The sequence below is a fragment of the Cupressus sempervirens genome, chromosome 4, assembly GCF_028749045.1.
Source record: "Cupressus sempervirens isolate cs-2001-9-10 chromosome 4, ASM2874904v1, whole genome shotgun sequence".
In the NCBI taxonomy this organism is placed as follows: domain Eukaryota; kingdom Viridiplantae; phylum Streptophyta; class Pinopsida; order Cupressales; family Cupressaceae; genus Cupressus; species Cupressus sempervirens.
The window spans coordinates 176,225,391-176,250,506 of record NC_143121.1 but is presented as its reverse complement, the minus strand read 5'-3'; the positions used below and the strand labels follow the sequence as shown (position 1 = coordinate 176,250,506).

Sequence of the window (25,116 nt, the reverse complement as noted above, 5' to 3'; positions counted from 1 at the left end):
GATCTATGTGAGCAATCAAAAACTATTGCCAATATCAACTAATCGTGATATTAGGAAAACCCAACTAGCTTCCATTTGATGCCAAACACTTGATTTGGCAACCCAGTCTGAAGTAGCACCAATATTCATGTATTCAAAATTTCAATGTGTTGATTTATCAGGATCGCTGTAAATGTATTAGCATTGCCTCTACCATATATATGTTCCAAAGAAAGCTCTCCTTATATTAAGCATAAGATATGAGGAGACAGGGACATGTCTCTTTGTTAAATTTGATAATTTATATAATAATGAATTTTATATATATATATATATATATTATGTCTCATAATTAATATATATTGTAAGGTTTATCCAATTGAAACTACTAAACGTCAACACTCACTCTTAGCTAGGGAGGATAAACACAGGACATATATTACACCATTGGTAATATTAGGAAATCCGAAAAATACATCAAGAAAATCTTTGATCAGAAGACTTCCATTATTTGACATCATCTGAGCATTGGCCTATCAGAATATCATGATATTCACCACATACTGTTTTGATATCATATTAGGTAACATGAGTATTGGCCTATCAGAATATCAATCAAATGATATTCACCAAGTACTCTGAGTATTGGCCTATCAAAACATCAACTTAATGATATTCACCAAGTAGTCAATGCGGTAATGGCCTATCAGAATATCAAGGCAAGATATTCACCAAATACCTATATATTTATACAAACAACTTATAGACAATCAATTTAATGACATCTAACACTTAGTTGTTGATTTACAAGATAAAGCCTTTGATGATCTATATCAACATTTACAGAAAATGTATATTATGATTTAAGTTATTGTTAGAACGTCACCTTCTAATAACTTTTACAAATATAAGTGATAATCATTTAGAAGTCATCACTTCCTTATGATGTAAACAGGGGGAAGGCCCATTTATACATGACATCAAGGTTCACATGAAGTCACCACGAATACTATCATGTGGTGTTGACATGACATCCTTAATGAACCACATCAAAGAATAAAGTTTTCACGTCAAAGTCATCTCTCATAGGGAAGAACGTATTATAAGGGATTGCACTTGGAACTTCTTCTTCACAAAGAAAAGCTAACCTTTTGACCTCCTTGTCAAGTTTACTTAAAGAGTCAAAACTTCCTCAAAGTTTGATATCAACTTTTCTGACTTCTTGGTACAAGGTTCTCTCTGATGAAGTGTCAAACTCCTAAATTTGTTTTCATCCTTTTAACCTCCTACCAGTAAGTCATGCCATGCTTCCCTAGTTCAATAAATATCCTAGTAGTATAAGGCCTTCCAACTTGCATACATGAAACTTTATCCCATGAATCATAGTCCTCTAACTCCTATATTTTCTGATCAATAGAGAATCCATCTTGACATGGTCTATCAATACAACCAAGACCATCAAAATTTGACTAAAGCATATCTTCTATCCACTCCCTCTCTTTTTCCAAGCTTGCCTCTAATGAATTGTCAAACTCCCTCTTAATATAGAAGGATACTTCATAATCTTAATCATCAAATATATTTGCTTCAAGAGCCTCACATTATCTAGCATGATCATCAAAAGACTAACGAGTTTGAGATTTTAAAAAAAACTCTTTGGAGCTATTGTCATAAGATTGAGTCCTTGATACAAGTAGCTCCAATGAGGATCCATATGCAACAAATTAGAAAACGTTTCCATATTGGTATTTGTCAAACAATGGAGATAGAACATTGATTCTTAATCCCCCCAACAATATAAAATTCCCACTAGCTCCATCTTATAGAGTTTTCAATCACTATTTAATCTCATGATTCTACATAAAGATTACACAATAGTTTGAAGCCAATAGAATTTCCTTCATAGGTCATATTTCCTCATATTATCTAGAGCACTCATCTTTATAGGCTTGAGGCCTCTTAGGTGTATAACAATTGTGGAAGCAGAAATAACACCCAATTCAAAATGACACTTCTTAGTAGTATATATATATCTGAAAAGTGATCTCTTGATATGTTGTAATATTCATCGATCATATTACAACCTCCATGGCTTGCTCCTCTTGATGGATTCTCCTTTGTTGAATGATATGCATTCCCTCTACCGAATGGATTTGATCAATAACCTCTAGTAAAGACTTTTATCAGTCGCAATTCCGACCAATGTTTTCTTCCTTAATACTAATTTCATCTGTGTCTATAGGATGCCAACACTCTCCATAAGAATACTGAAGTGTTTACTTTCTCTTAAGATTCAAGATCAAAGATCGAATCTTGCCACACTAGGAGATCAAAGACTGAATCTTACCATATTAGGAGCAAAATACATTGTCATGCAAGATACCAAACCATGAGAATGGGAATTTCCATCAGAATTTCCCTTGACTATTTCTTTTTTTATATTGAGTTTATCTTCCCAGTATCAATCTCCATGTATTGAAGATCTTATCGAGACACAATATAGAGTTTTTCTATGAAATCACACAATGTTGACGATGAAATTGATGTGGATTTGGAACACCAAATGTTGTCAAGCATAGCATGAGACCCGAGCTCTCCATCCAATTATCCACTATTGGGGGCTCGATGGCTCTTTCGCCACGAACTTTAGCACAATACTTATGAAAAAGATAATGGCCAACAACATTATTTTTGATATCTTTCTGTCATTCTTATGGATCATAAAACATTCCACTTTCCACAAGAAGAAAACAAAAAAACATGACTCTAGATGTAGATCCTTCGAGTAGAATTTTGGAATAGTCCACACACCCAGGATTTGCAGCACCCCGAGAACTTCTTCTCTTCACAATTTCAGACCCTTACCAATGCACCTTCTTCTATGATATGTATGGCTTTTTGTCTACTAATGTAAGACTCTTATATAAATAGATATTCCATGCTTGATATTAATGTTGACTGTCCTCCTCACCTAGTCACATCAATTACAGATAATCTAAGGAAAAATTAATGCTCCAATGTGACATAATAGAAATTATATCTTCAAAAATGATCCATTGAGAATATCACCAACTCCAGCCGCCGATACTTGGAGATTAACATCATTGGAAGCGAATCCATGAGGAAGTGCCAATATATTCTTGCTGATTCAAACCATGGTTTGCAAATGATATATTCTCTTCTACATAAATCTGAATTTGCCTTGATGGGTCGAGCCTATGAAAAAGGCTGCCCTCTTTGGTCTCCTTTTGAAAGTTTTTCCATCCATTTAATATATTCGTCGTTTTTGTAATGAGTGTATTGATTCCACATCCTACACTGCCATAGACGCCTAGCCCGAAACAATTTTTTTTTTTAACAAAATATCTTGTCTGGAATGGATTCATTTTGATAATCGCTGGAAATCCTCAAACCACGGGAATATGAGTCAGCATATTACTATCATTGGTTCATTTCCTCCATAAAGATATCTATATTAATGCAGGCCTCCTTGATTGAATTAGCATTTTGAGGTAAGTTTCGCCTTACGCCCATGACTTTTGTGTATCCTCCCTTATTCAAGTTGACTTTCAAAAGTTCATGTCAACATATTGTTTTGGTCTTCAGAGTCTCACCTATGTAACAGACAATCATTGTAGGGACGTGTTTGTGCCTACTAAGTCGCATAAGGAGATGTATCATCACCCCTATGGGTGATCCTTTTGGTCTCCTGTAGTATTATTCCGTTGCTTCGCATTAAGGTGTATGCAACATATTCTCTATCATAGTGCTCAGAAAAACATTTTTTGTTATCCATTATCGCAATGCACATAGAGGATTCTCTGCTCTCTTCTTAATAGTATGATGTACCTATGATGTTCTACGTGTCCAAGATTTTCCAAATTTGATGTTGTCTCTTCTCTTTCTATTTTCTACATTTGCAGCCTAGTGCTCCGATACCATGATGATTTATCGAGAGCACTGTAAATGTATTAACACTGCCTCTACTATACATATGTTCCAAAGACAACTCTCCTTATATTTAGCATAAGTTATGAGGAGACATGTCCCAAGGGACATGTTTATTTGTTAAATTTGATAATTTATATAATAATGAATTTTACATATATATATATATATATATATATATATATATATATATATATATATATATTATGTCTCATAATTATATATATTGTAAGGCTTATCTGATTGAAGCCACTAAACATCAACACAATAAACAAAGGGCGGCTCAATTTCTAAGCATGGATCCCTATTTCCAAGACAAGTGATTGCAAGTGTAACAAAATGTGAGTCACATATTTCTTCTACAAATTAATTGCTTGTTTGTCGATATTGTATCATCGTGTAGAATTTCTTCTTGCAGGAGCATGTCAAAGGGGGGAAGCATTCCCAAGAAAGGATTTGGGCAAGGAACACCAATTCACCTATAAGTTGACAAGTATGAGTTCTATCCACCAAGGCTAAGGGGTAAACGGCTAGGCAAACAAGAGTATACTAGGGACTACCATGTGCTATTGGTCAATACATGCATTAATAAAAGATCACTAAGCATTTAATTAAAATATGTTACCTTATGATTTTGATGATCTCAAAGCTTCATGTGATAATGCCATGCCTTAATACAATAGCATCATATTATCTGTGTATGCTTGCATATATACATTTATGAATGTATGTATGCATGTAGGCATGTATGTATGCATGTATGTATTCTTTAGATAAGTATGTAATCCAAGCAAATATTTGGTTCTGTGTATAAGGATTGCTTTTGCTTTTATTGTTATCTTTGGACCTTAAGACTTGAAGAATTCATTCATTTGCAACCACCACTGTAGTTATCGAGAGTGAGATTTGGCATCCTCCACCGTGGTTATTCATTTCCAGTGATATGTTGTGAAGCTGCTATGTATGGCAAATTTCATGTAATTCACGGCCATAAAACAGTCCCACAAATTTCATTTATCTACCTTCCCTTGTCATTTCTCTCATTTTAGTGTTCCTTCTTGTGTATCTCTTTATGGCTTTTGCATATATAGTGCTTGCTCAGTATCACTCAAGTATGAATTTCTGCATTGCCTCAATGTCGTGAAATTGCATCTCACATTGTGGAGCATTTTGGAGTGTCGGAAATGATTAGTGAGTTACTCGCTCATTTCCAATTCTTTTCCTCCAGTGCTTGTTATCTTTTATCTTTTATCCATCTTGGCATCATTATTGCCTTCCACCCATTTTGGGGTCGTGTATGTGGAAGTTGTATGTTCAGGAGTCATCGTCTTGTTTTCTCCTTATCACATTTTTTTAATGGTGATTTCTTCAATTTTTCGAGCAGTGTTTTTTTTTTTCTGTAAGTGCTAGTTATTGATCCTTCTTGTTCTGGAGATGCTAAGTCTATTTGAGCCACATGGTGTTTGAAGTTAATCTATCTGCACTTTAGTCAATATCGGTGTTGGTTTCCGCATTTCTGTGCTATTCATTATCATTGATTTTAGTTTCTTGATGATTTCATGCATTATGTGGCTATCGTTCGTCAGTCATATTTTGTTTGGCTTGAATGAGAAAGAATCATGCAAGATATTTTCCTTGAAAAAAAAGGAACATTTCTTATTTTTCTCAAAACTCGGAGTAATCTTCTTAAGAACCAGAACATGATGATTTGAGTAATAAGAGGGATCACACAACAGGTTAGAGGAATCTTAGTGTTTACAAAACTCATTGGAGTTCCTTGTCGAGGGTGGAGGTAGCACCTAGCCAAGCAAACAGATATCATTCTAAAGCACCGAACTATTTGGAATCAACTCTAGACAATTAGGAAGTTGTGGTTGTGATTTGTGACCAAGAGGAATTAGAGCAGGAAACAGAGAAAGTTCTTTAATGTTTTTTTTGTGATATTCATAGCTCTAGTAATTCCTTACAATCTTCAGATTTTGATCAAAGGCTATATTAAGTAGTAGTTATGAATATTTTGTATAAAGCTTCTTTTGATTAATGACCTCTAATTTGGCGATCTTTGTAAATCTTATGTTCACTTCAAAGGTGGAACATGTCAATACAGGTTACTGGTCTTCAGTAATCACATATGTGAGTTTGGGTGCCAGCAATATTATTGTATCGAAGCTCAATCAATCCTAAGGAAAGTGAAGATTTTGATTGCATTATGCATATGTATTGGGCATAATTGTTCACAAATCTAGCTTCCTAAGCCTTCATTTCACTGTGAATCAATTCTGTCAAGTGGAATAATGGATTGCACCAACAAAGAGATAAGTATCCTATGATCACATCTCTTGTATAGATCATAATTTTTTGTTGGATATTTATGTTACGTTGATCTTATCTAAAATGCCATAAGAAGCAATGAGAATTAAGCGGGAGATGATTTTCCCCTCCATTCTCGTACATGTTGTTAATATTTTATTATTTTGGTATACTAGTTTTTTTTAGACTCTTAATGGAAACGAGTCTAAGCTTTAATTGCATTTCTTGTTGATTATGAGTTCTCTTTCATGATAGTTATAAGGTCAACCTGATAACTCTTTCACTCTAGGAGTGAACATCATGTTGAGAGAGTCCATGGTGACATCACGTTGAGAGATTTTGTGATGGAAAGTCGGAAGTCATGTTGAGAGAGTTAATGATTGAATGGTTGAGAGAATCCGTGATAAAATGCTAGTTGTAAACCTTAATAACTTGTCATGATGAGAGATTCCATTTCAGCATTATGTTGAGTGAGTGTGTGATGAAAGTTGTTTGTGATTTTTCATGTTGTGTGATTCCATGATTGTGAGTAATTGTTATAGGTCTATCATGTTGAGTGATTTCATGACAATTAACAAATTATTCTCTTAGTGTCATGTTGAGAGATTCCATGACAATATCACATTGAGACAATATGTGATGAAAGCTGGTTGTATTTCTTGCAGGTTTTCCATGTTGAGCAATTCCATGAATTTTTGTGATTAGATTTTATCGCCGACATTTTCATTGCAGCCTTCTATGACTAATCAGCTAAAAATTTCTCTCGCTAAGAGGGAGTGTTGGAGTTTATAGCTGCGATGGAAATCTTTATCTTTGGGAATTAATTCCATTATGGTCACCTTCGGCTAAAAAGGACATGATATATTGTAATATTAAATATAAGACGTGTCATCAACGTGCTTTGAGGCATGTAAATACGAAGAGTTGTATTATATTTTGGAAATTGAAGAGACCTTTAGTTAGTAGGTGAAGAGTCTCTCTTCATATCATATATATCGCATCAAGCAAAAGGCATTGTACACTAGAATTTTTATTTTCAATAAAATGATCTTTCGTTGTGTGTGGCTGGATTTTTCCCTTCATTCTCAAAGGGTTTTCCCATGATATTTTCATGTGTCTCTTGCATCTTTTCTGGTTATTCATTATTGTTGTTTATCTGATTTTTGGGCTAAAACCAACACTTTCTAGGATGGGTATTCAACATATTAAGTAGATGGAATCAATAGCTACAAGTTGGAGGGGACTACTTGCAGAGTCAACAGGTCCATGGAAATTTAGTAGAGGATAAAGGTAGTGATTGTGTTACAGACACTAACAAATGTTCTTATCTCCGAAATACGGATGGATGTGAGTCTCGTTTGCATTGGGATCTAGGTGGCAACAGAGTTAGCACTACAGTTTGGGTGGGCCCTGTTGGTTGGCTTCACCTTTTCTAGTATGGTGAAGTTGGGATCAACGTTGAGTAACAAAAGTTTGAGGTTGCTTGCATACATGGTGTGAGTTGCTTGCAATTTCACTTTCCATCCCCATTTACATATTTTGTTTCAAATTCACAGTTTCAATGTGCAGAGATTGGACAAATAGAACAAATAGATTGTTCATTTAGGTCCAATTGTGGTTATGCTGATGTTGCAGCAATTATGTCTCAGTGTGGGAAATTTCATTGTCTTCCTTTGGATTTCCACTATAGTAGAGTTTCTTTGTAGCCGTGATTGCTTGGGGATAAGCAATTAATCTTAAGGAGAGGGGATTGTAATTTCCTCATTTCTTGCAAGCATCAGAGTTTGGGCTTGGATTAGCCCATTGGCCCTTGTAGGTTATGTCAAATGGCTAGAGGGTTTCCAATGGGCGAAACAGGAGGCTCTTTCACTTCCATAGTAAAGAAGCGTCCAGGATTGCCCTTTGCTTGGTTTCATTTGGTTCACTTACTATTTATAGTAAGTCATTTATCCACCATTTCTTTATTTGGCAAGGCACCTGAACCAGCGTCAGTTTGCAATGATGACCCTTAGCACCTTTGTTTTGATTAGGGATTATTATAGTAAACCAAGGATTCATAGAGATGGACCCTTACTATTTCTAGTAAGGCACCCCGGTCAGTAGTGAAGTCAGAATTGGTTTGCAATAGTTAATGTAGTTATAATATTATAATTTTTAATTAAGTGCATAATATTAATTGAATTTAGGAGTGACTATAATAAATTTATAAGATAAAGTCGCTCTAGTTGTTCCAGCTTACTCGAGAAGCTACTTCATAAGGAGAAATTAAAATTAAAGAATGTTTTATCCACAATGCAACTACAAGCATTCACCAACTAAAGAAGCTATATATGCAAGGCTGTCCTCTCATTTGGGATATACTATGAGAATCAGATATTGAAAGTTGAAACTATTTCCCCGTTGTTGCTGGAAATCAATGGCTGGATATTCTAAGGAGAAACCCCCTGGGAATCAGTGGAAGCTAGAAAGAAACCTATACCTTCTAGAACTGGTGGATTCAAATCAAAATTCACATCAGTTTTTATTAGTGAAGTTCTGAAATTGTATGCAAGCAATTCCAATTTTTTTGTTCAAGGAGATCTCAATTCAAGCCAAGAAGAGATTGCAGGTTATAGACTTCAGGTGGCATCCTCAATGACAAATCTGGAAGTGAAGCACGTGAGATCATTTTCAGCAGTATATGATAAGGCGACAGCTTTAGACATTGATTGAGCATTAGTTGGGTTTGCATTCTCGAATTGTGAAATAACCCCTGCAGGTTATATTTTCTTTCAACACCAAAAGCTCACCACTTCAAGGGTTAGACATTTCGTCAAGCAATTAGCAAGCAAGCTCTGAAACCTCTGAAAACAATACTTGGACAATAATTTTCTGACAGTGGCAAGTACAATGGGAAATAATAATGCCAACAGTGTTCTAAAACAGAATAGCTAATAACAATTTAATGTAATGAATGACGGGTCTCATATACATTCCTTGTTCAACCAATTAACATAAAGAATCTGAATCCAAACCTCCATATTAAAGACTGTTGGCAGGTTTTCGATCTTGAGGCGAGTCCAGACTGGATCGTTTGAGCTTCAGATACGTCCTTATTTGTTCAAGAAAATCGCATCAACATTTAACTGGTTCAAACCCGCGTCAATGAAGTCGCATCTGGTTCGGACCCTTTCCTTTGTTTCCTGCGGTTATTGACTTCACGCGTTTGCCAGCGATATTCACATGTGTTGAAGGAAGTTGTTGGAATTAAAATAGAAAATCGCTTCTCGCGCCCAGTTCCTCCCAATCCCGAGTGATGCCGATGGACGGATTTAAGTTTATTCTATTCGCTTTTTTTCGCCCTCTATCGATTGCATCTGATGCCAACTGCAGGTGATATGTATATATTGTTTTGACTTAGTTTCAAGCCCGCCGTAGTCTGCTACCGCTGATGAGAACAGAGCCGTATGGTTTCAAGGAAGTTCATATGACAAATTTGGCTGCCACTTCGACCAGATTTGGAGACTAGTGATCTCAAATGTATTTCCCCAATTCGGCAATAGTAAGTTGTTTCCTCCAATATCAACAAATCATAAAATTTGGCTTTGAGCCACAAAATTTCTGCCTTGACGAGCTGACTGTAACGTCTCCTCCTATTTTGCAATAATTCGGATGATATCTCACACCCTCAAAATTGCTTACCTAAGGGAGTTTTCGTTCCCAAAGATAAATTGAGAATTTGCAGACCAAATGACTACAAATTGTTCCAACTGAAGAAGAAGTAAAATCCTCAAAATCGGTTTGGTCAATTGGGTGCCTCATGTCCTCCATTTATTCACTTGGTTGAGAAGTTACTGGAAGTTTTCCGGAATCATCTTTTATAATGTACTTTTATTATTAAACTTTATAAAATTAAATTAATAACTTTATAAAGTTAAAGTACAACCTTAATTTAATATTAGAACAAGTAGGCCCCACTTACTGCATTATTATTCTCCGAGAGACAAAAAAAATGTAATCATCGGGAGACAAAAAAAATGACCCTCTTTCTATAATCATTTGCCTACGAGAATCGATGATAGGCAAATTCCCTGTTAAAGTTATGTCGCTAGAAAGGGGACATGACAAATTGATTGTCTGGTATGTTCAGGTGCAGCAGCTACTTGTCTTTCATTTCACCTTTCAGCTTCATATGTCAAAGTCTTCCTTGGATGATCTGCTATATGTTTGTTGTAATGTCTCATCTAGGGGCAGTGACTTGTACTAGTTTTCATTCAAATTTATTTATTAAAATGCTGATGTATGAATTCATGTTGTTCTAGTGAACTCCAGCTTGGATACCAACTGTTTGTTTAAATGCTGAATGTAGAGCATTATTATTTCATGCCTTTTATGAAAAGTCACATTCTAGATTTCTAATGCCATACAAGTATTTGACAGAATTTCTATACATAGATGATCTGCTATATGTTTGTTGTAATGTCTCATCTAGGGGCAGTGACTTGTACTAGTTTTCATTCAAATTTATTTATTAAAATGCTGATGTATGAATTCATGTTGTTCTAGTGAACTCCAGCTTGGATACCAACTGTTTGTTTAAATGCTGAATGTAGAGCATTATTATTTCATGCCTTTTATGAAAAGTCACATTCTAGATTTCTAATGCCATACAAGTATTTGACAGAATTTCTATACATAGTACTTGTAATTTGCGTGGTGTTTTGTGACACAAGAACTCAAAAAAATTGGCCAGACTTTGCTTGCCAACTGTTTGATAAAATTCTTCCAAGACATATTGCATATTTAAGGACAGAACAAGAAGGAGATCTTACATAGGCAAGAAGAACTAGTTCATCCTATCCAAACTCATTAGCTACAAGATGCTCAAAGGCTTGTTCATGCAAACTAGCAGTCAAGTATGTATGCTTATAAGGAGTGACCTGGATTAGAATCCATGTACAACAATAAGGAAAAATATTGCGAACCCATAAGAACCCATATGTTTCATGAAATTGAGCTGGAATTGGAATTCTGGAATTCTGGAATATTTCCGAATTCCATGTTTGTTTTTAAAAAATAAAAATGTTATGGGAATTTCTAAATTCTGATTTTAACCCAAAATGGGCATATGAATCTTCCATCTCAAACCCTGGAATTGGATGACCAATTCCAATTCCACTTTTTGGTAAATCAATTTTGATAAATTTTTCAAGTCCACGTATTGTTTGTTGATAGTTAGGGATTTATTTTATGCAAAATAGAAACAGTAAAAAATAGGCTGAGCAGACACAGTTTGGTGCAGGGATAGAAAAGATTGGCAAATGGAGAGCAAAGTTTGGCGCAGAGATAGCAATGTATAGGTACATTTCTTTCTGAAAAAAATGAATACATGGTTGCTAAAACTGTGAACAACGGTTCAGGAATAGATGCTTGAGAAGCTGTGAGGTAGTCCACCTCTTTCCTGCATCCTTCTCAAGACGATGTCTGATGAAACTCTGGAACTCTGCATACGCACTGGCAGTCGCAGAGGGAGGCTCTGCAAAACAAATGGCACACATAAGTGCAGGTCAATCCACCTGCTCTCCAGCTGCTACAAATGGGAAATGACACACATAGCATTCTAATCCCAAACTCTAGATATCCCCTGCATATCCATTATATCTCCCACCATGGCAATGACATTAAAAAGGTGATTCCAAACCAATCATCTGCAGCATGTCCAACCATGTAAATGGCGCAGAGCAGATCTTCTAATATTCATTTGATCTAACGGATAGAGGACACACCAATTAAGATAATCATGGCATCATATCTCCTTGAGACATTCCTGCAGATTCAATTTAGTGTCCATTTAATCCCAAGGCATTCCTTTGACACATTTTTTGTGCAGACAACTAGATTCTTCATCATCAAATATTGGAGATCGTCATTGAATTGTATGAAGTATTCTTTATGATTTATAAACCATGTAATGTCCCCTTTCTAGGATGACAAACATTTGTTCATGGATTGGCCTACTACTAGAGTTCCATAGGCCAATAGAGTGTGTAGGGGACTCATATGGGCTATATAGACCCAGACATGAGCTTTTCAGGCTGGTTTGGGCAGTCAACAACAGGTTTCTAGAATTTAGGAGGGATCCCTAATTTTTAGGGACTGATTAAGAGTTGTCTAGGAGGCTTCAAGAGACCACTGGGGACATTTCGGAGACATTGGACGCATCTCCTAACTTTTAGGAAGAACTCCCACTTCACTGCCACACTCTGAAGATGCACACAATAGAGGAGATTCATTAGTACTCAATTTCATAGTGACAAACTCAATCTCCTACTTTTTCGGAGGCAGTTCCTTGATTGTAGGAGATTCCTACCTTTTAGGAGGTTGTGACATTTTCCAGAGTTGAGGTTCTATGAGATCACCCCCTGGTCTCAATTTCAGGAGATTTGGGTGTGTTCCCTATTTTTTAGGATTATCCTTAGATTTGAGGGTGAGACTGCCAACTGGCCCAAGCTATCCAGCATCTATGACAGACAGGTGACAAACTCAGTTTCATGTTTTACAAGTGTTTGAGTTGTTCTTTGGCTACTTGGGAAATATTTTAATATATTTAAATATTCTCCTCAGTGAGCATTTTAATAATATAAATAAGGCAGCCATTTTGGAGTAATATGGAGGTTTTTGGCTCCATCTGGATCAATTTATCTATGTGTGATAGCTCGTTGGAAAGAGCTCAGTCTCTACTATTTGATTATCACTTACCGGGACCTATTTGATGCTTGGAGCTATTTGTCATTGACAAAGTAATGATTTCTTTCTATTTGGACGGCTTTATTGGGGAAAATAATGTTATATTATAAAGTTCAAATGAATTCCACTTTAGGGATCTTTTAGGGTTCAAATTGCCTTGGAGAGGGGATATAAGGAGAACGCAACCTAAAGGTGAGTATCGTATATCATTTTGTCAACCCATTTTGGACGTCATTGCTCTGGAAGAGCATTCCTCACCTAGGACGCAAACCCTAGTGCTGAGAGAAGATTTGTTGGGACATAGCCCTCAACAAGATCAAACTCAAAGTTCTTATGCATACAGTTTCATCAAGACAGAGGGTCAATTTCTAGTATTGCAGTCACATTTTGCAGGCAGTGGAATTTTAGGGAAGGTGACCACTTTGGTTCAGCCTGGTGTTTCTTTATAGCAGCTCAAGTGAGGAATTTTGGAGTGTTTATTTGCAAAAAACTGGAGTTGTTTTATTGCAAGAGCTTGGGCTTTATCATTTGAACTTGTTTAACTGTATTTGGGTTCTCATCTTCAGCGGGCGTCAACCTTGTTTGAGGTATATCTATTTTGGTACTATTCTGAAATAGATCAAACTCTGTTAGTATGGTTTTAGAATCATTTCCAAATTAGTATGTAATGCCGCATATGGTTTCTATCACTTCTATTTTATCAGTTATTGTTATTTATTCATTGTAATACCTATATTATGAAAAATACAAAAAGAAACAACATTCTTCTGCAACTCTTGTCTAGCGCTATAAGATCAAAGAAAAATCTACAGGAAAATATAATTTATATAATTAAACATTATAGCAGCAGCAAAGCAAATATCTATTTGGGATATTCCAAACCATATAATTATCCACTAATCTTGTGACCGTGGAATCCTTTAAAGAACCAAACACAGAAAATGCATTTCTCGCTCATCTTCGAGACAAACCAAACAGTAGCCAAATTCCAAAAATCATTCACCAGATTTAAAACTTCCTGAGCTGGCACAGTAGTTGAGATTTACAGTTTCCTGTAATTCTACGAAACAAACGAACCCTAAGTTCAGAGCCAGCTATAGAGTTTGTCCAAGATAATAATACAGCCCACAACTTCAAAGGCATAAAATTAAATTTATCAATACACTGATACTAGGTTAAACTACTAATGTGTTAGATTGATCTCGATTATAATGTAGGAGGGAAACCATGTCCTCATTATAAAACTAAGGTTCGGTACCCAAATAACCAGTAGACAATTTCAAACCAACGAACAAATTTCTCTCAAGTATATGAAATATTATAATATCGCAATTTGAAAATAAAATATTATATTATTTCAACTCGAAATTGTTCTGCAAAAATAACATGAAAGCATGTAATGTCTCCGTTTTGGCTGACATCATTTTGCGTGCTAGATCAATCTATCACGGACTCTCGTAGACTGTGGTTGTGATGAGAGAGTCATTGTGGCGTTTATTTAAGGATTGGATGGCTTATTATGCTCTTGGAGATATTATTTTATCATTATTTTTTATATGCGGCCTACATGTTATAATTTTAAGTTGAGATTGCACTTTTTATTTTATAAAGTTATTTTATTATAAAAGTGCATTATAATGGATGTTTCTAGAAGTTCTTATTAACTTCTTAGAAAAGGATGCTTCTAGAAGTCCTTAGTAACTTCTTAGAAAAGTAAATAAATAGAGCGCTTGGCCTCTTATTTGGGGGGACGAGAATTGATGATTCTACTGCCATTCTCTTTGAGCATTTGTGGCACCATCCAAGTCTGCAAATATTCAGCATAATCCTTGAGAACGATACCTCTCAAGAGATTGCATAACTAAAGAAGTTAAAGACCTTCTGAAGGGTTGCACTTTGGAAGTGGTATTTAGCCATTTCAAGTTGAGCTTAATTTGTATACTCAGACTACCTGAGGGTTTGAGTTTTAAAAAGCAGATCCGAAAAAGCAATCCGAAAAAGTAGATCCGAAAAAGCAGGTATGAAAAAGCAGCTCGAAAAAGCAGCTCAAAAAAGCAAAGCAAAAAAGCATATCTGAATAAAGCAAGTGAAAAAGCAGAACAGAAAAAAGCAAAGCAGAAAGACAACATTGGAGAAAATTATTACAGTCATCTACAACCAGGTTCCTTTGTTGGCATTGCTTTTTAGGTGTTATAAGTTTCAGCTGTAGGTGTGCATTATACCAACATTATCACTTTTGTAATCCATGTAAATGCCAAAAGTCTTGGCCATATTTCATTAGCATTATATTAGAAATTTCATTGCAATTAAGGAAATAATAGTTGCTGGTGTCATTTGAGCAATTCAATATCATTATTTATCAGCTAGTTAGTTTGCATACCAACTATTTGTAAAAATGTCAATTGGCTATAGGTGCTCATTTCTCATGCTTAGATCATATATATGAATTGAATATTGCCAAAATTAGTTGCACATTCATGTTAGGTCATTGTTTAGTCAATTCAGAGTCTACTTGCCAGCATTCTTATTGATGCTAAGTGAAGGAAAGAGCTATAAAAGCAAACTGAAATTTTATATCAATCATATGTATGAAAAGTGTTTTCTTGATCCTTTATCAGCATCTTGGGATCAGATTTGAGCAGGGTCATTACAGTGGTATCAGAGCGGTTTCCTGCCAGCCTGATTGGATTATTTCAGATTGAATTCAATTATCAGTATGGCTTTAACAAGAGACAAGGATTTGGAAGAAAGAATGCACAATGTAAAGAAGAAATTAGATTGTTCATTTCAGTGAACGAAGGACCTTCTAAGAACTTTGGAGGAGTTGGAAACTTATTTAGGCGAGTTTGATCAGTCAAGACCCAATGCTATGCAAACAGCTTTATCTCTAGCATTTGGTTCATTGGTTAAGCCCCGATTATTGAGACATCATGATGAAGTAATAAGACTTACAGCTCTCTCTTGCATTAGTGAAATCATGAGGATAATAGCTGGCCTTAATTCTTATAACGATCAGATTATGAGAGAGGTACTTCATGCCATGGTAAAAAGCTTCGAAAAGTTGGACAACATCCGGGACCCTTATTTCACAAAGAGGGGAAGATTACTTGAAGTATTTGCAAGGTGTAGATTTGAAAATATTATGTTGGCAATAGGTTGTATTGGTGACATTTGCAGGATGTTTAATACATTTTGGAATATTATGGATGAGTTTCATCCCAGCAGGGTATTGGCATCGATGCACTCCATCATGTTCACAATCTTGTTTGAGGGGGAGGATGAAATTTCTAAACTTTTGGTAGAAGACTTATGGTATGTTTGGACAAAAGAGAGGAATTTGTCACCTATGGCATGTACGTGGTTAAAGAGCCTGATTGATAGGCCTAAGGATCGTACCTTCCCTATGACAGGCAGAAACTTGTATGAGGAGTTTAACAGACATGCGGATTTGAAACAGGAAGACATTAGCACATCTTCAAGTAATGGTTTATCTACATCATCTTCACAGGCAGAAGGGGTTACAGATGTTGTGCAGGTTGAGCTAGTTGCATCAAAAGGTGATATCACAGGCACACCGGATTGCGTGATTGACACAAATAGTGATTCCAGTACATTTGGGCTGGATGAAGTTACAACAGTTGAGGATACTGTCATGTTTGAGGATAGTACAGTTGATCAGAAAGTGAGCATTCAGGACTTTGCAAAAAATGAGTATCAGGCACAGTTGGATGCTTCTTCACATGAGATAGAGGCTAGTAGCTCTTCACTTGGTTTGGAAAGCCAACTGAAGACAAGGGACAAGGATATTGTCGCAACTTTATCTCATCATGGCAGGATGCATGGATTGATTGAGAATCACATTTGGATGATTCAACTGCAGAAGAGACAGAAAGGAGTCACAACAGGTTCTTCTTGTGATGACTTACAGCAGATCAAGGAAGGCATGGAGGCAATGAAGGTAAGTTACATACACCTACTTTCAGATCGTGATCATCTCCTTAATCTTGCAGGGATCTATTTAGATGCATTGAAGAAGGAGGAGGAGGTTGATCGGCTTTCTCATGAGCTGGAGGATACTAAAAATTCATTGGTGTGTACTCAATTGGCTCTCCAGGATTCTGAGAGACATGTGGACGAGCTTTGTCTTGAGATGAGTTCAGTTCGAGAGTTAGCACGTATAGCAGGGACTCGGTTTTCTTTTACAGTCAAGTCACATGTTGATGATGATATGAGTATGTCTAGCATTCACACTCCGAATTCAGAGATTGTAGACAGGTGCGTGAAGTCAGTTGGTATTACTCAGGTGAGAAGTTTACTTGAATTGCCAATTGGTTTCCATTCATGGATTAGATGTTGGGATCCTTATCTTAGTACTTGGGATCGTTTTGACTGGAGATATATATCATTCTTTGGTAGTAGTATCTATTGCACCATCATGGACTTGATTAGTAGTTTGCCAAGTGTAGTTCTCATCCATGCCAGCAGCTTGTTTGATGCTGGAATTAGTTTTTACACACCTGTGTTGGGCATTGTTCATGTATCCAGTCGACCATTCTTGTTGGAATGGGTTGATGATCTCTCAAATATGACAGAGTTTACAAAAGAGTCCCAAGATTTGATTATTACAAATGACACCCAAGGGGATGTTGTGGACAGTTTTGAGGACTTAGTTTCCTCAGCAGTTTCTTTTAATACGAAGGTTTTTGATGTTGATGCTTCAGTCACTCCATTTGATAATACGAGTTCAGCAGTTGGTCTGTAGAATTTGGATGGCAGTATTACAAATGATAGCTATTCTAAGGTTACTCCTTTGGACAGTGTACCAAGGGTAGAGTATAGGAGTTTGACCAATCAGCACAATCATGTGTCTAGTCAGTTGAGAGTTGGCAAGCGAGACATTTCTATCGCTTGTGAGCATTTCGATGTTGCTCGTCAGTTGTTAGCAGTTTATGGATGGGGTTCTCCTACTAGTGATGGGCAGGGAGGCAGTTATCTCTCCTTGACAGAGATCCACTTTTTATGGAAGGCTATCCGGATTCTGAGACAGAATTATATGCAGTTGGTAGCCGACAGAGATTATCTTATGGAGTGGGGCAGTACAGCATATGACGCATTATTGGTCAAGGAAGATGAGGTGAGTGAGCTTACTCAGCAGCTTGAGGTGACTTAGGAGTTTCTTGAGAGTACACAGTTGGCTTTCGAGGAGTCACAGTTTCATTTAGCTGAGGTGACCATGGAGTTAGAACGACTTCAGTCTTTACCAAATTCTGTACAGTCACAGACCGTGGTGTCTGGTGATCCAAGGATGTCCATGGTCGAGGTTGATAGAGGCAATGGAGATGAGGATATATCTGTCCATGACACTAGTATTGGCATATTTGGTTCGTTTCCACTGGAGGCAAGGTCAGCTAAGTTGGACGTTGCAGCTGAGCATTGTGGTATGTTTGACTTGGAGGGCACAGAGACTAGTGATGTTGTTGTTGATTATGCGCCCTTGGCTATATCATCCTCTGACTTAGCTGATGATCAGTCACAGTTGGTCGTATCATGTCTGCAAGATGAGTCTTTGACTGGGATTGGTTCTTTTTACCGGCATTATACTGCAGGATATGTTCATCGGTTTGCTTTTGATCCATGTGTTGAGGAGTTGATGGCAGACAGGTTTGGTCTGGGCTCTCGTTTTTGCTATCTACCATGTAATGACTATTCACCATCTGCAGTGCATGGGTGTTATGGTTATGAGATAGTGGGCGGTGCTCTGCAGTATTGTGTTAACTGCAGTAGATGTATAGTGTGTGGATTCTCTGTATTTGGTGCAGTTTCATGTGGGAGTGGTCACCATTGTAGCAGAGTTGGAGTGTGCATTCCGCATAACACGATGGGTTGTGTGGATGGTGTTTATTATGTGGACAATTTGGGTGATCTACTCTACTTGGGGTCTGATATTTCGAGAGTTTGTGCCTCGCGAGTTCCTGACTGTGGCAGTAATGGATTTGGAGTTCAGTTGCACAGTGATTCACGATTCATTCATGGGTTCCTCTTAGTTATATTTCAGAGGTTGTTGCAGGAGCCTACGATGACTGTCAGCAGTATAGTTCATGACTACATTTGGGATCCAGGTGGAGCAACTGGTTTGTTGTTCGGCCATTGCTTGGGGACAAGCAATTTTCGGAATGGCGGACTGTTGAAATAACCCCTACTATATGGGTCACACAAAAACAATACTGGATTGAAACAATTCGTCAAATACTTATCATGAAATCTTCAGATTAGATTACCTCCAGCGAAATGCATGAAATAAATTTACCAGCAATACTCAAAGAAGGATCTTATTGCAACAATATTCGTTAATGATTTCATAAATTGTACAACAGAGCCCAAACGGAATATAAATAACTAGATAATATTTAAAAACCTGAGTTCGTTGTTTCATGAGTTTATCGAATTTGTTAGAAAACACTGCCGCCAACCCTGGTAATCCACTAAGCATTCGTTCCCATTTTAGCAATGATAGTATTTGATTCCGCAGTCGTCCCAACTAGTCAGGTTGCGAATTTCAGAGATAAATTTCATCTCCTGCGGTGAGCTGTACTTAGTCCCACGAATTGATCAAGACTTGCGATTATTTTTTCAAACTCCCAATGTAATGGCGTTAATAAAACTGCCGATCGTGCTGGAATATCATTCCCTAGGTCCAAAGGTTCGCTCTGAGTCCGTCGGCTGTGGCCTACGATTTAATATTGTCTCCCATACAATGGCATTGTTGGAAGGTAAGGCGGATTTTAGAACTGTTATTCTTCCACGCGATCCGTCCTCCCTGTGTTATTATGATTCTTACACCGAAAGTTGCCCAATCTTGCGCAGACTGAGTCGGCAAGCCAGACCAGTAGTAATCCGATGCTTCCTTATTTCTTCTATAGCCGGCTGATAACAAAACGCCCTTTTCTATGCTCGGATTGGATCTGTTTGAGGACGGGTAGGTCTGGATGATGATTTTCGGCCCTATCTAAAGGGTTGATTGATCGGAGATGTGCTCCCGTTAATTCCTCCAAACCTGCAACAGATGACACCTTCTATATGATATCTTAATGATCACGAATTGGTCTTAGACCGCAGAACTTTGTCCAGATGAAGTGACTGTGATATCACTTCCAAATTCGCAATGATTCGAATGATATTTCACACCCTCAAAATCACTTATCAATGGGAGTTATCGTTCCCAAAGATAGTCTGAGAATTTGCAGACCAAATGGCAACAAATTGCTCCAAATGGAATAGAGATCAAGTTCATAAATCGCTTGCTTAAAATGGAGCCTTATGTCTACTATTTATTCACTCCACTGAGAAGTTTCTGGAAGTTTTCCGAAATCATCTTTTATGATGTACTTCAATTATTAAACTTTATAAAATTAAATAAATAACTTTGTAAAGTTGGAGTACAACCTTAATTTAATATTAGAACGAGTAGGCCCCACTTACTAAATTATTATTCTTCGAAAGCAAAATTGTAATCATCGGAAGACAAAAATGACCCTCTTCCCATAATCATTTGCCTACGAGAGCCGATGATAGGCAAATCCCCTGTTAAAATTATGTCGCTAAAAAGGGGACATGACAACTGTAATGTCCCCGTTTTGGCTGACATCATTTTGCATGCTGGATTAGTCTATCACGGACTCTCGAAGACTGGTGGTTGTGATGAGAGAGTCATTCTAGCGTTTATTTGAAGATTGGATGGCTTATTATGCTCTTGGAGATATTATTTTATCATTATTTTTTATATGCGGCCTACATGTTATAATTTTAAAGTTGAGATTGCATTTTTTATTTTATAAAGTTATCTTAATAATAAAAGTGTATTATAATGGGATTTTATAATGGATGTTTCTAGAAGTTCTTAGTAACTTCTTAAAAAAATATGCTTCTAGAAGTCCTTAGTAACTTCTTAGAAAAGTAAATAAATAGAGGGTTTGGCCTCTTATTTGGGGGGACGGGAATTGATGATTCTACTACCATTCTTTTTGAGCATTTGTGGCACCATCCAAGTCTGCAAATATTCGGCATAATCCTTGAGAACAATACCTCTCAAGAGACTGCATAACTAAGGAAGTGAAAGACCTTCTGAAGGGTTGCACTTTGGAAGTGGTATTCAACCATTTCAAGTTGAGCTTAATTTGTATACTCAGACTACTAAGGGTTTGAGTTTTAAAAAGAAGATTCAAAAAAGTAGTCCGAAAAAGCAAAGTGAAAAAGCAGATCTGAATAAAGAAGTGAAAAAGCAAAATAGAAAAAAGCAAAGCAGAAAAACATTGGAGAAAATTATTACAGCCATCTACAACTAAGTTCCTTTGTTAGCATTGCTTTCTAGGTGTTATAAGTTTCAGCTATAGGTGTGCATTATACCAACATTATCATTTTTGTAATCCATGTAAATGCCAAAAGTCTTGGCCATATTTTATGAGCATTGTATTAGAAATTTCATTGCAATTAAAAAGATAATAGTTGTTGGTGTCATTTAAGCAATTCAATATCATTATTTATCCGCTAGTTAGTTTGCATACCTACTGTTTGTAAAAATCTCAGTGGGCTGTAGGTGTTCATTTCTCATGCTTAGATCATATATATGCATTGAATATTGCCAAAATTAGTTGCACATTCATGTTAGATCATTGTTTAGTCAATTCAGAGTCTACTTGTAAGCATTCTTATTGATGCTAAATGAAGGAAAGAACCATAAAAGCAAACTGAAATTTTATATCAGTCATATGCCCCTTGTATGCAAAGTGTTCTCTTGAACCTTTATCAGCCTCTTGGGATCAGATTTGAGCAGGGTCATTACAAAGCATGACTCCGCAATATCCATGAAGTGTAGCACAGTCTTAAAATGAGGAATGATAGATTCGAGACTGTTTTTAACACTTTTTTTTTTTTCAAAAACTAACTTTCAGAAGAAAAAAATAGGCTGCGAAAACATCATATTTTTAATTCCGTTATTTTTGTTTAACAAAGAACAAAGCCCTGACGTTACAATCTCGCAATCCATTTAAGAAATAGATAATGTATTGGGGAAAAAAAGTTAAAAACCTTGGTCGGGCTTTGTAAATCTCCCAATAACAGTGTCCATAAACCGCCCTTACGAAGAGATATCCAGATTTGGAGGTAGTATTTCTCACAATCAATGTCATTGTGAAGCTGCCGCTGAACTTTTAAAAGCTTTTATAGAACTGCCAAATACGCAACTGATCTTCAACCCCCGTCATTCTCAAATATTATTCATAAGCGGCTTGGTACCGCGCTTCAAATCACAGTGGAGAATCATATTTCTATTCTGGTTATTTCCAAATTTCGTTTCCAGAAAGAGCCCACTTGTCAGTAGGACAAATTATACTGGCTATGCCGAATGCAAATTAAATCCGACATATTTAATATATTATTTGTGTGTCATGATGTGCTGACAGGTTTTATTTTATTGGGGAAATCAGTAGTAAATGAAATTGTGAGAATTCAGTAAACTATCAACAAAGTTCGCAAGGAAGAGATATTGGTAAGTCAAAAGGTTATGAAAATTACATCCACTCGAAGTAAAATTATCTACTTTGCTCATTACGTTGAAGAAAAAAATTATGAGAAGTAGTTCCTCATGATAATTTTAGTTAAAAGATCATTTAGCTAATGAAGTTAAACATCAAATTTTGGTTTGCAAGGCAATGGGTTTTTCAAATCAATCGTAAGTGTCATATTTTGTAACTCAAAGGGTTGGTGACAAAGATTGTGAGAAGCAGTTTTATTATCAAGAAAGTTATCGACAAAGTTTATTTTGTGGATGAGTGTGAAGATCATTTCAACAAAGTTAGACTTTCGATATAGTTAACAAAAAAGAGATATTGATAAGTCAAAGGATTGTCAAAAGTAGTGTGACTTCTCACACAAATACATAATTCATTTGATGAAGATGAAGGTGAAAATGGAGGTTGATTAGACAATGGCTTTTTCAAATATGTTAATGAGTCAAAGGGTTGCCAAAAGTAGTTTGACTACCAACAAAGTTAGTGGATAAAGATCATTTAGCTAATGAAGGTGAAGATAAAAATGGAGGTTCGTGAGATAAAGGGTTTTTTAAGTAATGGAATGACTAATAAATATTTCAAAAGATGGTATCCTCCCAAGAACAAGGAACAATCATAGAATTGAAAGACGTGTCGACAAAACTAGAAGTTCATAAAGTCTAACAAATTGTTGAATGTTGGTAAGACAAAGGATTCTTAGAAGGTGCATGAGTTACATATTGGTATGTCAAGTTGTTCCAAGTAATAGCTTGACTACCAACAAATTTAGGAAGAAAGGTCATTTTATTGATAGAGTTGAAGATGAAAAGGAAGGTAGGTGAGACAAAAGTTTTTGAAACTAATGTAATTGTTGGTATGGTTTAGAAAAGTGATACAAAGTTTTGATGAAAGGATAAAGTGGAGAAAGCAACAAAAGAGAGAGTTTCAAGAAAATTGTAAGCTAGTAATAAGAATTGGTGAAGAGCAAGAAATGACATCAAATAGTAAAGTAAAGAAAGAAAGCAAAGATAAAGTTGTCAAATATGAGGAACTTACACACAAGGTGTGGTAAGGAGATTTACAAATGGTGGCAAAAGAATTTAGAATGTGAATATATAAAAAAATGTGGCAAAGTTGGGCAAATATGTGATTTCCCTCTGAAGTTGATGATGAAAATAGAGGTTGATTAGATAGTGGCTTTTTCAAACCAATGAAAGGCGATAAATCAATGAGTCAAAGGAGTCTCAAAAGTAGTTTGGCTACCAAAAAATTTTGTGGAAAAATGTGATTTAGCCAACGAAGGTGAAGATAAAGTGGGTTTGAAAGAAATGGAATCAATTATAAAATTTCCAAAAGATGCTATCATCATGAGAACAAGGAATGGTCAAGGATTTGAAAGACATTCTAGTAAAAGAAGCAGTTCACAAATCTAAGAATTTTTTGAATGTTAGTAAGACAAAGGTTCTTAACAGATGCATGAGTTACATATTGGTATGTCAAAGTGTTCTAAGTAATAGTTTGATTGTTGACAAATTTAGAGAGAAAGGTCATTTCATTGATGAAGTTGAAGATCAAAAGTAAGGTGGGTGAGGAAAATGTTTTGAAACTAATGTGATTATTGATATGGTTTTGAAAAGTGATAGAAAGTGTAAGAGTAAAGTCTGAGCCCCAACTGATGATGTTGATAATGTATGTGAAAGAGCCATATCAGTTGTTATGTTATCATTGATGTCAAGCCATGAATTGGTAAGACATTATCCTAATTTAGTAGAGTGTCATATCATTTGATTGATGAAAAGGGTTTGAAGAAAGTATAATGATGAAGTAAGTGATGATAAGTGTAAGGATTTCAACAGGCACCTAATGAGTTAGACTTTGACATTATAATGTTGATTTGGTTGTTTTACATGATTTGATTAAGTGTTGAGATCATGTATAAGCTAGTTATGAAGTCTAGAAGTGAGAAGATAACTCGGTCGGTGAATAGAGGAGTCAGTAATAATCAAGCTAGAATAGTTGTAACTAAGCATATGGAAAGAAATAAAGAAAGAACAATATTAATTGAGTTTAGTACTGATCGTGTAGTGTCAATCAAGCAAGAGCAAGTGTAGAATAGTTTGAAGAAATATTTAATTGAAGGGCAACATTTGATGAAAATATGAATTATTTGAGAAGTTTTGAAGATAAAGACAAAGTTAGTTATGAGATCAATGACTTGAGAAATTTAAAGATGATCTAGTGAAGGAGATTTAATGATTTGAATTAGAGCGCAAAGTTCAAGGTAAAAAAAGTAATAACCAAGTGTCTAGGTTTAATGAGTCTAAGTTGGATGAAGATCTCAAAACTATGATTAAGAGGCAAAACAAAGGGATTTGATTAAGCATTAAGAAGTTTTCTATTTAAGGGATGAGCGAGATGTTCATTATTGTTGATGAAGTTGAGGAAGGAATATTGATAGCCAAGGGATAACCATGCAGAACTTGTTAGGATTAACCTCAGATAGAAATATCAATTACATGCAAATATAAGCAATATCAAAAAATAATAGATCACATAGAAGAGAACACAAGACACCAAGATTTAATGTGGTTCACCCAATCCCTGGGCT

General features: G+C 36.0%; 1 protein-coding gene across 1 annotated transcript in view; it reads right to left on the bottom strand.

Moving 5' to 3' along the window:
- The window catches only part of LOC149560544 (Tetratricopeptide repeat (TPR)-like superfamily protein), a 343,698-nt gene extending 321,339 nt beyond the window's left edge, over positions 1-22,359 (bottom strand). The window contains exon 1 of the mRNA XM_089824725.1: positions 22,048-22,359. Within this exon, the coding sequence (XP_089680851.1) occupies positions 22,048-22,148 (101 nt within the window). The 5' untranslated portion in view covers positions 22,149-22,359. The remainder of the gene's footprint in view (positions 1-22,047) is intronic.
- Positions 22,360-25,116: the final 2,757 nt, after the last annotated feature.